Source organism: Eleutherodactylus coqui, chromosome 10, assembly GCF_035609145.1.
Source record: "Eleutherodactylus coqui strain aEleCoq1 chromosome 10, aEleCoq1.hap1, whole genome shotgun sequence".
Classification (NCBI taxonomy): Eukaryota; Metazoa; Chordata; class Amphibia; order Anura; family Eleutherodactylidae; genus Eleutherodactylus; species Eleutherodactylus coqui.
Window position 1 is genome coordinate 1,974,692 of NC_089846.1, and position 14,941 is coordinate 1,989,632.

The following is a 14,941-nucleotide window of genomic DNA, read 5'->3' on the forward strand; positions in this document are numbered from 1 at the left end:
TGTTTGTGCTTGGAAAAGGAAATTTAGTCTGGACGCAAATCTCAATGTTAGATGGGCAGGAGGTCGAGGCTGGACACGAGCCTCGGTGGGAGGTCAGGGCTGGACACGAGCCTCGGTGACAGATGGGTGGGAGGTCGGGGCTGGACACGAGCCTCGGTGGGAGGTCAGGGCTGGACACGAGCCTTGGTGACAGATGGACAGGAAGTCGAGGCTGGACACGAGCCTTAGTGACAGATGGACAGGAGGTCGAGGCTGGACACGAGCCTTAGTGACAGATGGACAGGAGGTCAAGGCTGGACACGAGCCTTAGTGACAGATGGACAGGAGGTCGAGGCTGGACACGAGCCTTAGTGACAGATGGACAGGAGGTCGAGGCTGGACAAGAGCCTCAATGACAGATGGGCAGGAGGTCGGGGCTGGACACGAGCCTTGGTGACAGATGGGTGGGAGGTTGAGGCTGGACACAAGCCTCGGTGAAAGATGGGTGAGAGGTCGTGGCTGGACATGTGCCTCCATGTCAGATGGACAGGAGGTCGAGGCTGGACACGAGCCTCGGTGACAGATGTGCAGGAGGTCGAGGCTAGACACGGGTCTCAGTGACAGATGAGTGAGAGGTTGGGGCTGGAAACGAGCCTTAGTGACAGATGGACAGGAGGTCGAGGCTGGAAACGAGCCTAAGTGACAGATGGCCAGGAGGTCGAGACTGGACACGAGCCTCAATGACAGATGGGCGGGAGGTCGGGGCTGGACACGAGCCTCAATGACAGATGGGCGGGAGGTCGGGGCTGGACACGAGCCTCAGGAACAGATGCGCAGGAGGTTGAGGCTGGACACGAGCCTCGGTGTCAGATGGGTAGGAGGTCAGGGCTGGACACGAGCCTTGGTGACAGATGGACAGGAAGTCGAGGCTGGACACGAGCCTTAGTGACAGATGGACAGGAGGTCGAGGCTGGACACGAGCCTTAGTGACAGATGGACAGGAGGTCGAGGCTGGACAAGAGCCTCAATGACAGATGGGCAGGAGGTCGGGGCTGGACACGAGCTTTGGTGACAGATGGGTGGGAGGTTGAGGCTGGACACAAGCCTCGGTGAAAGATGGGTGAGAGGTCGTGGCTGGACATGTGCCTCCATGTCAGATGGACAGGAGGTCGAGGCTGGACACGAGCCTCGGTGACAGATGTGCAGGAGGTCGAGGCTAGACACGGGTCTCAGTGACAGATGAGTGAGAGGTTGGGGCTGGAAACGAGCCTTAGTGACAGATGGACAGGAGGTCGAGGCTGGAAACGAGCCTAAGTGACAGATGGCCAGGAGGTCGAGGCTGGACACGAGCCTCAATGACAGATGGGCGGGAGGTCGGGGCTGAACACGAGCCTCAATGACAGATGGGCGGGAGGTCGGGGCTGGACACGAGCCTCAGGAACAGATGCGCAGGAGGTTGAGGCTGGACACGAGCCTCGGTGTCAGATGGGCGGGAGGTCGGGGCTGGACACGAGCCTCGGTGACAGATGGGTAGGAGGTCAGGGCTGGACACGAGCCTTGGTGACAGATGGACAGGAAGTCGAGGCTGGACACGAGCCTTGGTGACAGATGGACAGGAGGTCGAGGCTGGACACGAGCCTTAGTGACAGATGGACAGGAGGTCGAGGCTGGACACGAGCCTTAGTGACAGATGGACAGGAGGTCGAGGCTGGACACGAGCCTTGGTGACAGATGGACAGGAGGTCGAGGCTGGACACGAGCCTTAGTGACAGATGGACAGGAGGTCGAGGCTGGACACGAGCCTTAGTGACAGATGGACACGAGGTCGAGGCTGGACACGAGCCTTAGTGACAGATGGACAGGAGGTCGAGGCTGGACACGAGCCTTAGTGACAGATGGACACGAGGTCGAGGCTGGACACGAGCCTTAGTGACAGATTAACAGGAGGTCGAGGCTGGACAAGAGCCTCAATGACAGATGGGTGGGAGGTCGGGGCTGGACACGAGCCTTGGTGAAAGATGGGTGAGAGGTCGTGGCTGGACACGAACCTCCATGTCAGATGGACAGGAGGTCGAGGCTGGACACGAGCCTCGGTGTCAGATGGGCGGGAGGTCGGGGCTGGACACGAGCCTCGGTGACAGATGGGCGGGAGGTCGAGGCTAAACACGAGCCTCGGTCACAGATGGGCGGGAGATCAAGGCTGGACACAAGCCTCGGTGACAGATAGGCAGGAGGCCGAGGCTGGACATGAGCCTCGGTATCAGATGGGCGGAAGGTCGAGGCTGGACATAAGCCCTGATGACAGATGGGAAGGAGGTCGAGGTTGAACACGAGCCTCGTTGACAGATGGGCTGGAGGCTGAGGCTGGACACGAGCCTTGGTGACAGATGTGTGGGAGGTTGAGGCTGGATACGAGCCTTGGTGACAGATGGGTGGGAGGTTGAGGCTGGACACGAGCCTCGGTGACAGATGGGTGGGAGGTTGAGGCTGGACACGAGCCTCGGTGACAGATGGGTGGGAGGTTGAGGCTGGACACGAGCCTCGGTGACAGATGGGTGGGAGGTTGAGGCTGGACACGAGCCTCGGTGACAGATGGACAGGAGGTCGAGGCTGGACATGAGCCTTGGTGACAGATGGACAAGAGGTCGGGGCTGGACACGAGCCTCAATGACAGATTGGCGGGAGGTCGGGGGTGGACACGAGCCTCAATGACAGATTGGCGGGAGGTCGGGCTGGACACGAGCCTCGGTGAAAGATGGGTGAGACGTCATGGCTGGACACGAGCCTCCATGTCAAATGGACAGGAGGTCGAGGCTGGACACAAGCCTTGGTGACAGATGTGCAGGAGTTCGAGGCTGGACACGGGTCTCAGGGACAGATGGGTGAGAGGTCGGGGCTGGACATGAGCCTTAGTGACAGATGAGTGAGAGGTCGAGGCTGAACAAGAGCCTTGGTGACAGATGGGCTGGAGGCTGAGGCTGGACACGAGCCACGGTGACAGATGGGCAGGAGGTCGAGACTGAACACGAGCCTTGGTGACAAGATGGGCGGGAGGTCAGGGCTGGACACGAGCCTTGGTGTCGGATGGGTGAGAGGTCGGGGCTGCACACGAGCCTTAGTGACAGATGGACAGAAGGTTGAGGCTGGACACGAGCCTAAGTGACAGATGGACAGGAGGTCGAGGCTGGACATGAGCCTTAGTGACAGATGGACAGGAGGTAGAGGCTGGACACGAGCCTCAATGTCAGATGGACAGGAGGTCGAGGCTGGACATGAGCCTCGGTGAGAGATGTGCAGGAGGTCAAGGCTGGACACGAGCCTCAGTGTCAGATGGGCGGAAGCTCGGGTCTGGACACGAGCCTCGGTGACAGATGGGCTGGAGGCTAAGGCTGGACACGAGCCTTGGTGACAGATGTGTGGGAGGTCGAGGCTGGATACGAGCCTCGGTGACAGATGGGCTGGAGGCTGAGGCTGGACATGAGCCTTGGTGACAGATGTGTTGGAGGTTGAGGCTGGATACGAGCCTCGGTGACAGATGGGTGGGAGGTCGAGGCTGGATACGAGCCTCGGTGACAGATGGTTGGGAGGTCGAGGCTGGATACGAGCCTCCGTGACAGATGGGTGGGAGGTCGAGGTTGGACATGAGCCTCGGTCACAGATGGGCGGAAGGTCGGGGCTGGACACGAGCTTCGGTGACAGATGAGCAGGAGGTCAAGGCTGAACACGAGCCTTGGTGACAGATGGGCTGGAGGCTGAGGCTGGACACGAGCCTCTGTGACAGATGGGCTGGAGGTTGAGACTGAATCGTGTTCAGTCTCAACCTCTTGCCCATCTGTCACCAAGGCTGAGGCTGGACAGGAGCCTTGGTGACAGATGGGCGGGAGGTCAGGACTGGACACGAGCCTTGGTGTCAGATGGGTGGGAGGTCGTGGCTGGACACGAGCCTCGGTGACAGATGGGCGGGAGGTCAGGGCTGGACACAAGCCTTGGTGTCAGATGCGCAGGAGGTCGTGGCTGGACACGAGACTCGGTGACAGATGGGTGTTCGAAGCTAGACACGAGCCTTGATGAAAAATGGGTGAGAGGTCAGGGCTGCACACGAGCCTTAGTGACAGATGGACTGGAGATTGAGGCTGGACACGAGCCTTGGTGATAGATGGGCTGGAGGCTGTGGCTGGACACGAGTCTCGGTGACAGATGGGTGGGAGGTTGAGGCTGGGCACGAGCCTTGGTGTTAGATAGGCGTAAGGTCGGGGCTGGACACAAGTCAAGGTGACAGCTGGGTGGGAGGTCTGGGCTGAACTAACCTTCAAGACTGTTATATAGATACACTTGTCTCCCGATTGGCTCCTTGGTGAAAGAAGCAGACACGTCACATCCATATTGAGCACCACCCAACCTGCCCTTACTTATAACTCCTTTATGGCATCTAGCTCTGCCTTCACACCGCTCTCCGCTGACATCGTCAAAAATATGTCAAAAACTCTATAACCTGACAATCCTGTAGCCCTGTTTCCAGCGCCATCCCAGATGTATTTCAGGTGTCCTCGCACACTTATGGTGGGAAGAACCTCCTGTCTCATTCAAGCAACTTATTCCCTCAGTATTGATTGACCCATCGGCGCAGCGTGAATTCCTACAAACACCGCGCTGCTTGCAGGCACAGAAGCCGCTATTTCAGGGTCATTTAAATATATTTCAAATGTTCTCTAAAGGAATGAAAGGATTGAGGCCCCACGGTCCGCTTGCGTCTATAGACCCGCTGTCTGAGAGCGGGAGAAGGAGCCCGTCTGCTTCCTTAGACCCGCCGTCTGAGAGCGGGAGAAGGAGCCTGTCTGCTTCCTTAGACCCGCCGTCTGATAGCGGGAGAAGGAGCCTGCCTGCTTCCTTAGACCCGCCGTCTGAGAGCGTGAGAAGGAGCCTGTCTGCTTCCTTAGACCCGCCGTCTGAAAATGGGAGGAGCCCGCTTGCGTCCATAGACCCGCATTTTGAGTACGGGAGAAGGAGCCCACTCACTTCCGTAGACCCGCCATCTGAGAATGGCAGAAGGAGCGGGCTCAGACATTCAGCGACAAAGGATAGAATGGAGTCCTTTCTCTGACCCGTAAAGCACATGTAGAAACACGAATCAATCACGCCGCGCCAAAGTGTGTGCCAACTATCCAGCTGCCTGGCGGAGCGCTTCTGGCAGCAGCGGATCCTTGCTGCGTGTCTTATGGTACCGCCCTCCATCAGTACTGGGACTCCGTGTCTGGTTATTATCCCCTCTGGCCGGATGCCTAAGCCCAGCCTTCACCTCCCGCTCGTACTCCACGGCTTCCTCGCCGCTTTTGTTGTGAAGAAATGTTCTAATAAATATGATTACAACATAAAGTGTTATTGCGCAAATGTAAAAAAACGGAAGAAGCAGCAGAAATGCTGTGGAAGCCAATCGTGAAAACGCGGCGAAGCTGAACTGCCGCTGAATTTATTCCCCCTCAGATTGTTCATCCACGTGCGAATAAAACCACCCAAATAATCCGCTTTATTTCCGTCCGACTTCAGTCCTGAAATCAGGAGGAAAAAAGTGTCCGTGTGACTATCCCCTTCGCTCCGTGCACACGACCGCGCAGATGTGACCATTGGCTGCTGTGGTGGGTGTGGCTTGGCTGCTCAGTCTTACTCAATGCCGCGGACGCACTGCCATATTTTAGCCACCATTTTGTGTCCGTAATACAGCCGTCCGTCTCCATGGTAGGAATGCCCGTTGCTCGGAGTCTGGGTCAGGACGCCTGTGGTCGGGCTGCTGCGGATACAAAATGGAGGCCAAAATCGGCAGTGTGTCACCGGCCTTATCTCACAAGACTATGGTAAAACTACAAGTCCCAGCATGCCCTCCCCCACCAGCAGCATTATCCCCCTCCCCTCCATGTGGTGCAGGAGTTGCAGGGGTCGTGACGTTGTCGCAGCTCTTTCACGCACTGAGGAGGCGGGACAGCGTCCTGTAACCAGGACCCTCCTGCAGAAGGTTGGGAGGCCTACTTTAACCCCTACCCTCCATATGATGTAAGGGTACATCATAGCAGCAGGCTACTTCCCACAGCTGGACATACCCTTATGTCCTGTGGATAGCGCGAGATCAGAAGAGATCTCACGCTATCCGGCAGTGGGAGGCGGCTGTCACTGATAGCCGGCCTAGATCGCGGCATGGCAAGGGTTCACAAAGGGAGCGAGCACCCTCTGTGATGTCATCAGGCTCTAGTGATGTAAGTGCAAAGCATCTAGCTGGTTTCCATGGTAACAGGACGCCACCTACAGGCGTCCTGTATAAACACTGCCAATGATCGCTATACTAAGCGATAAGGCATTGCAGGAGAGAAGTCCTGCAATGCCTTATCCCAGCGATCATCGGGGCTACAGTGTATGTCCCCCAGAGGGACGCAAATGGTGTAAAAAAAGACCAAAATAATGTACAAAAAAGAAAAATGTAAAACAAAATTGCAAAAAAAAACCGTTTTTCTCATATTAGCATAAGAAAAAAAACCCAACACATATTTGGTATCGTCGTGTCCGTAACGACGCGTACAATAAGATGAACATGCCTGTAATTCTGCACGGCAAAAAGCGTAAAGAAATGCTAAAATACTGAGGCAGAATAAAAACGCAATAAAAGTGATCAAAAAAGCTGTATGTACCTCACAATGGTTCGAACAAAAACTACAGCTCGTCTCGCAAAAAATGAGCCCCCACAGAGCTCCGCCCATGGGAAATAAAAAAGTTACAGGACTTTGAATGCAGTGATATAGGAAAAAAAATTCCAAAAAAGGGTTTTTATTGCAGAAAAGTGGAAAAACCTAAAAAAAAAAAATGTATGAGGATTATGGTATCGTAACCGTAGCACCCGCAGAAAAAACGTATCGTGTCGTTTAAACGCAGGATTAACGCTATGAAAAAAAACACAAAGAACTGGCAGAATTGATGCGTTTTCTCTCCCTGCGATCATAAAAAGATTAATAAAAGTGTTACAATACGGTCAGCGGACCCAAAAATGGCAGCGATAAAAACTACAGCGCGTCTCGCAAAAGACGGGCCCTCATACGGCCGCAGCGACGGAAATGAGAAGGTATGGCTTTTGAAAAATGGAGATGAAAAAATACCAAAAATCGTTGCCTCCCTGAGCCCAAAGTAGGCCATAAGGGGTTAAACCTGAAAACTGGAGCGACATTAAAGGGTTAATACTCATTATTATTCCCGTTATTAATGGTACAGCGGCGCAGATCTGTCTGTATGCGGCCGTCGGGACCTTCTCGTTGGCGGATCTGACATGGACATTATTATTTTCTAAAGAAAATTGGAATTGCCATCAGAGTAGTAATGATGCCGCTGCTCGGGGCGCCGCTGCTCGGGGCGCCGCTGCTCGGGGCGCCGCTGCTCGGGGCGCCGCTGCTCGGGGTGCCGCTGCTCGGAGTGCCGCTGCTCAGGGCGCCGCTACTCGGGGCGCCGCTGCTCGGGGCGCCGCTGCTCGGGGCGCCGCTGCTCGGGGCGCCGCTGCTCGGGGCGCCGCTGCTCGGGGCGCCGCTGCTCGGGGTGCCGCTGCTCAGGGTGCCGCTGCTCAGGGCGCCGCTGCTCAGAGTGCCGCTGCTCGGGGTGCCGCTGCTCGGGGCGCCGCTGCTCAGAGTGCCGCTGCTCAGGGTGCCGCTGCTCGGGGCGCCGCTGCTCAGGGCCGCCGCTGCGCATCATCCCTCAAAAGTACACAAAGTAATCCTGTGAAGACTAGTATTTAACCCCTCGGTGCCGTGTGCACCCCATTTGTTGGAGGCGTGATCCCACTCCATATGCGGTGGGTGATGGCTGTAAAATACTCCCGACTGTGGCGATAATCCGGCCGTTAACCCTTTGGATGCTGTGACAGAGGGAGGGGCTCCTGATTGGCCCCCCAGTCATGAGATTACAGCATACCATGGCAGCCCGGGGACTGGTGAAGGCTCCCACACCTGTCAGCCCACGGGCTGCTGCACACCACGCAATATACTGCAATACTGAACTCTTCACTACGCTGCAGTGTATTGTACAAGTGATCAATCACCGGTCCGGCCCCCGAGGGGCAGGAAGAAGGGAGGTAATCAAAGAGTGTTCAAATGTATCCAAACAAATGAATATTAAACGTTCACATCTAGAGATGAGCGAGCGTCGTCCTCACCGAGTGCCTGCAGGAGACCCCCCCCCCCCCGCGCGTCTCTGCGGACGAGCAGGCAGGCACTCGCTAATGACGATACTCGCTAATGACGATACTCGCTAATGACGATACTCGCTCATCTCCACTTACATCCACTTTTCACATTTTGAAGCCCGTTCCTTTAGAGTCACACAAGAGCGCTGCGGCGCACGTCCCATCTATTCCTCAGAACGCAGCGCCGTCCAATGGGACAGTAAAACACAGCGCACGGCGTGGGAGGGGCCTGCGAGGAATCCCATTGGTAACCATAGGAAACACTGCCGATCCTCCAACATGGCTGACAGCCGCCCCGGACGGTCGCTACTTCCCTGAAGTGAGCAGTTTTGTCAGAAACATGCCTCCCATCGGCGTGATCTTGGCCCGTCTGTAGGAAGCCTAAGGCTGCCTGTCCACGGGCGTTTTTGAATTGCGTTTCCCACGGGGATAATCTGGCCGCAGGGAACGCAATGCACGCTTGCCATAGCTTCGCTCGCGGCCGGCAAATTGTAACATGCCGTGATCTGACGCGATTCTCCACAGTTAGCTTATCTTTCAGATAGGCTGACCGCGAAGATCTGCCTGCCGGCTCCTGCTCCCGGGCGGCGGCTCACACGGCGGAGATTCGCAACGCCCGTGGACAGGGGGCCTTATGTGTAAATAAAGGTAAAACAAAGACATTTAGTATTAGCGCGTCCGCAGACGGTTGATCTACAAAAATGTCGCTTTATTTATCCTGCACAGCGAGCGCCTTAAAAAAATGCAAACCGCTAGAAATGCGCATTAGTGGTCACCGCATGTTCACAAAAATATGAAAAAAAGCCATGTAAAAGTGCTGTGTGCCCCCTAGTGGTAGCAGGGGGCCTCACAAGATACGCCACCTGTATAAACCCACCGCACCCGTACGGACCCCCAGAGAAAGGTCGACATGTCATGCCGTAAAAACAAAACATCCCAAATATGGCGCAACTCCCATTTCACCCCAGAATATTACACGCTGCATTAAATGGAAAAAACAACCAGCGCTGAAGGAGCGAAGTCACCGAAAAATGGAAAAGTTAGGATGGTGGCGGTGGCGGTGGATTTCTGAATATAATTGAACAGATTTTCTGAGAGCGCTGATAAATAACAGCAAGGAGAGTAAAAGGCAAATAAAGTACACCACTAACAGACATGGCGGACCGGGGCGGGGGGATGGGGTGAGGCCGTCTGTTCCAGAATAGAGCCCCAATAAAAGAACATACCTGCTCAGTAACTGCCATACAGGAACATTACAGCTAAAAGTAAGTGCCCCCCGGCTCACCCGACATCATACTCACAGTCTGTCCGCCAGCAGCTGCCGCATCCTCTGTTGTCTCTCCGCTTCTATAAAGCCCTCAGAGAGTTCCCCCGGCGACGGCATCTGGGAGACTCAAGAGTTTAATTACCTCAAAACTTGTCACATAGAAATAAAGTTCATAAACTGTGATGAGAAGTGATGACGCCCCCCCCCCCCCCGGCACCCATCCCCCCCCCCCCCCCCCCTGCACCCATCACCCCCAGGTCCCCTCCCACCCCCTGCACCCCCCACCTCCCACCTTATTGTGTTCTTCACACACATCACTTCCTGCTCTATAGATGCAATAATGTAACAATAAATTGCCAACATCTAAACTTCATCTTTTTGACCCGAACACCACGAACAGCCGTAAATAAGTGACAACCCTTCCGTGTCTGGGCCTTTAATAATTAAACAACGTCTTGAGGTCGGTGGTTTGGGATACAGCGGCCATTGGGTCTATGGAGAGAGGGGGCAGGTCGGCTTGGTCCACCAATGTGTATGGCCTCAGGGTCTTACCACCTTCTTCTCCTACGAGGGATCCATGGAGGAGACATTCTGTCCGGACGGTGCGGTGGAGGTAACCACCTGTAGGACATGGGAGCAACTATTGTGCCAAATGTAAAATTAGGACAACGTTGGGACTGCAGCCTCTCATGGTCATAGGGCATCCCACCAGTGGAGGCAATGAGGTCCTGACAAGATGGGCCTAACCTGAAAATCAATGGCTCTCCAGCCGTTGAGGCCCGCCCAGCCCTTCTCGTTTAGTTTTGAGGAGGTCTTCGGCATGTGCTACAATTTAAATTTCTATTGATAGTTTGTGGCAAAACATGAAGGACTGTAGATGCATCCAAATCTCATTGCATTTCTTTGCTCCCCAACAGCTTTTTCAGTGCCCGTTTTACCTCCCTGTTTCTCAAGCTGTAGATAATGGGGTTCAGCATGGGCGTCATGATGGTGTAGAGCACAGCCACCACCTTAACATCTTTGTCCATGGTGTAAGTAGAGGAGGGCCAGATGTAGCTGAAGATCCCACTGCCGTAATATAGGGCCACCACTGTGAAATGAGAGGCGCAAGTAGAGAAGGTCTTAGAACGACCTTTACTGGTGCTAATCTTTGTAACTGCAGCAATGATCCGGCCATAGGTCACCAAGATGAAAGTCAATGGCCCCATCCCAGCAAACACAACCACCAGCAAAAATATAGCTTCACCAAGTCTTGTATCAGAGCAAGACAACTTGAACAGAGGAGTAACATCACAGAAAAAATGATCCACTTTATTCGGACCACAAAAAGCAAGACGGGCGATTGAAACGCCCTGGATGACCGAGTTCATTAGACCACAACCCCAACAAGCAAGAACCATCCTGAACCTCACCTCCCGGCTCATGATGAGGGTATAGTTGAGTGGGAAGCAGATGGCCACATATCTATCATAGGCCATGACGGCTAGGAGGTAGCACTCTGCCACCACGAAGAACTGGAAAAATGATAGTTGGGTGATACAGTCTGAGAAAGAGGTGGCCTTCTGAGCAGTGAGCAGAATGAACAGAAGCTTTGGGACGGTGACGGATGAGAAGATGATGTCAATAATGGAAAGGTTGGCTAAGAAGAAGTACATGGGGGTATGAAGCCGCTGGTCGGAGGAGATGACACTTAGAATAACAATATTGCCTAAAATGGTTATGAGGTAGATGGCGAGGAAGATGAGGAACAGCACAAACTGAGGTTCATCTGAGTCACATAGACCCACTACCAGAAAGACGGAGACAGTTGACTGGTTTTCAGTTTTTGCCATGGGATTACCGGACATCTGAACAAGAGCTTTAAAAATTACAAAAATGGTCAAAAGGAAAAAAATTCCAAAAATTCCCAACAAACTAATTAATGTTTTTGAGAGTTTCTCCTCCAGTCGTTAAAACTTGTAAGCTTTCAAAGGACAGCTGCCCATGTATGCCACCAGATTGGGCAGCTGTTCTATCTGGGAAGGCCTACCATTGAGGAGTTGGGTAAATCCTGGCGATAAGCTATGGTACTCATACAATGTGATTGTCGTCAGATCGGGCCAGCCTCAGATTTTCAGATCCGCCAAGTACCTGGAATGTTCATATACATATTTGTGGTTACTAGATTACGTGTATTTTTACTATTTGACCGAGTCTCACCTTGAGGCGATCTCCATTAATGTCCATCATCAAGCCAAGTTCTTCTGTAGTTCTTAGGATGGGGTCAGCGGGCGCTCCTCATCGGTGCGGTCCCACCTGAACCAAAGAAGAAAAATGAGCCAGAAATGCCAGGTCTAACCATAACTCGTTGTGTGGGTCCTGGCGTGATGTGAGCCTATCAGATGTCTTGCCTTCCTGCTCCATGTCCACCTTCCTCTCCCGAAGTTTTACTGAAACACCAAGTGAGGAATTGCAGCTGCATCCCCCTCCACCCCCATCTTCTTCAATTACTATTTGACACTAAATGGATTTTTAGGGGCCCGAGGAGCCTGCAGGTGTGGAGAAGGGGTGCAGTCTACTAGAAGATGCTGGGAGGACACCACCATCCCGTAATAAGATATATTAGTCTACAGAACCCTCCAACTCAGCGCAGTCCCCGTGTTCAAAGCAACCCACCACCGTATCCTCGCTACATTACTGATGGGGCGATGCTGCTCTCAGCTATAATAGGTGACTGTATATATTAGGCAGCTACCAGCCCCACTGACCTCATTGTAGTCTTTAGCAGGAGATGTGGTGATACTGCCCCCTAGCTACACTGGACTATAGCTGGCCATACACCTATCCATAGGATCACACCCGATGCCATAACAGCACATCATGGGAGCTAGGCTGTGACTGTGAGTCGCTGTACTATTACCATGCAGAGATGGCATGGGCTCAGACCTTCCACCTCATGGGCGCCAGCTGCCAGATCAGAGATGACTCGGTGCTGACCGTGGCATCTAAGTGGTTGATAGAGAAAGAGGGCTTTCCCTGTGAATGCCAATGGATTGCCATAGCAGTTAGGGCCCCACCAATGGCTTTCAGACCTGCTGTGTATGGATACCCATTAGGGTACTTTACGCTGAGCAGCAAGCCTTTACATAGTTCCTCAGAAGAGTGGCTGAATCGCGTGATCGCCGGCTGCTTCACGCCTTGTGGGCGGAGCGATGATGGTCATTAGCTGCTCGCCGATATATGATTCGTTGGGGATCTCCATGCTAATTTGTTCACGTTGTTCAAGTACAAACAACTGCGCCTTTACAGCCGACGACTCTGATCGACCAGGGAGCGAGTGGCGGGAGAATTATCGCTCGTCCCCTGCTGGCGGTCGTGTTTACGCTGTTCGCATTCGCTCTTTTAGGCAATTATCTGGATGATCGGCAATGACAGTCGGGACCGGGCGGTAATGGCCACAATCGGAGATAACTCCAATCCTAGCTGTTAACCATTTAGATGCTGCTGCCGGTTCTGAGCGCGGCATCCATGTGATGTGACAGAGGCCCCGGTAAGCACATCAGAGGGTGTCATGGCGGCTCGGGGCTTGTCAGGGCCCCCAGAGCTGCCAAGAATGTCTGTCTGTGGCATGTGGCCCGTCTTCATACAATGCTGGCAGAAATATAATATACTGCAATACTGAAGTACTGCACTGGGTCACATAAGTGATCGAATGACCACAAGTTCAAGTCCCACTAAAAAAAGCTAAAATAAGTGAAATATAGTAAAGAGGGATGTATTTAAATAGCTTATTTTTTAAAACTAGTACAACAGAATAGCGCTATCAACAATAAACCCCCCAAATATGGTGCCATTGGGTTTAGAAAGTATCACTGAGGAACAAACTCGTCCCGCAAACCACAAGCGTCCGCGGGCGTCTCCGTCCGCACAACAATGACAGCGGGGAGGAGAAACCCAAAATAGAAGAATGACAAATGGCTCGGGACGGAAGGGGTTAAGTGCTTCACATGGCAAATCACAATGGACTTGTGCAGCGTAGCAAATGATTGGCTGAAATTGACCAATCACATCGCACAATTGTATTTTCAGCGAATCACAGGCAAAAAAATTCAACATAACGAATCCCAGCAGTCGGCCGTCGCGAGAGACTCTGGTGCATAACAGCTGTGCTCGCTGGTGGCCGGAGGGCGGCCATTTGTAATAGACAGCGCCGGGGGAGGGGCGGGCGGCGCCGGTCATCCGCTTTGTGGTATCTTCACGCGTAGAGGCAGAAAATCTACAAGAAATTCTACATAAATTCCACGTCAAAAACCGCATTAAATCGCCCCCATTTTCTGCTGAGTGAACGTTCCCTTCCTGCAGCCTACTTTGGGCTTCCTCTTCTCAGCACCATCTCTGCTTGCAGTCAGAGAATAGCAACATTCTTGATTGCATCCAGGGAGTATAAGACCCATCATGACCCGGTCAGCTGCAGTGTGTAACAGGGTACCAGTTCAACCCATAGCTCTACAGCTGATGGAGAACTACAACTCCCAGCATGCTTGGGGCTGCAGGTTTACAGCGGCTGGAGAGCCGCCGGTCGAGGGAATTGTCGTGAGTGAAATCCAGCAGCAGCACAAATCACTCCTCGGGCCGGGACCCTCAGCTGATGACCAGGGTCCTAGTTACTACGGGAGGGGGCAGTAGGGGAAGCAAAACCTCCCCGTGACTCTGGTGGTGCGCCTACTGATAGCAGCGGGACAAGGCTGTGAATCCTCAGCAAGCAGAGATCTGGAAGATGGTGAGGAATGGAAACACAAGGAGCATTAGACTGCTGGAAGAGCGGGTGCTATACAATAAAATTAGACATAAATACAGTACCAGGACCAAGCTCATAACACAAATACAGTACCAGAGCCAAGCTCATAAGACAAATACAGTACCAGGACCAAGCTCATAACACAAATACAGTACCAGGACCAAGCTCATAACATAAATACAGTACCAGGACCAAGCTCATGACATAGAACTCAACAAAGAGAATAATCTGACTGCACTGACCTTACAGAGCGTAAAATACATCAGCGTGTACAAATTATTATTCTCTGTTATCAGCCATTTCAGATGGGGCAGGCTGACTGTATGACCCCTGAGAATCTCCAGAGACAGCCCATAGTTTTCCTAAGCTCCAGCATGCGCCATGTGTTGCGATCTCGCAGCGCTGTGCCTCACCCTGGCCAGCGGCCGTCGGAGGATGTTAGGGGCTTATTCACAAGGCGATTTGGCAGCCTGTGTTCTCTCCATACTCCCAGCGCTCGCATGAGGCCGCAGCGGTCAGTAGCGCAGCGCATTCTGTTCCGATTGCTTGGACCTCAGTGTGCGCTCTGCTGCTCACGGCTCACTACTGAGCAGGGCTAGAAAAACAATGGCGCCTCCTTACGTTTTTTGTGTTTGAGAAGAAAACTATATGACAGACAGAAGTTAAGAAGGACGGTGCGATGCAGACGGCGCAACATCAGCGGACGCAC

General features: G+C 53.4%; 1 protein-coding gene across 1 annotated transcript; it reads right to left on the bottom strand.

Annotated features, from left to right (window-relative positions):
- Positions 1–10,345: 10,345 nt before the first annotated feature.
- LOC136579937 (olfactory receptor 5V1-like) lies at positions 10,346–11,287 on the bottom strand. Its single transcript, XM_066580044.1, has one exon. The coding sequence runs from the start codon at positions 11,285–11,287 to the stop codon at positions 10,346–10,348; it is 942 nt and encodes a 313-aa protein (XP_066436141.1).
- Between the last annotated feature and the right edge of the window lie 3,654 nt (positions 11,288–14,941).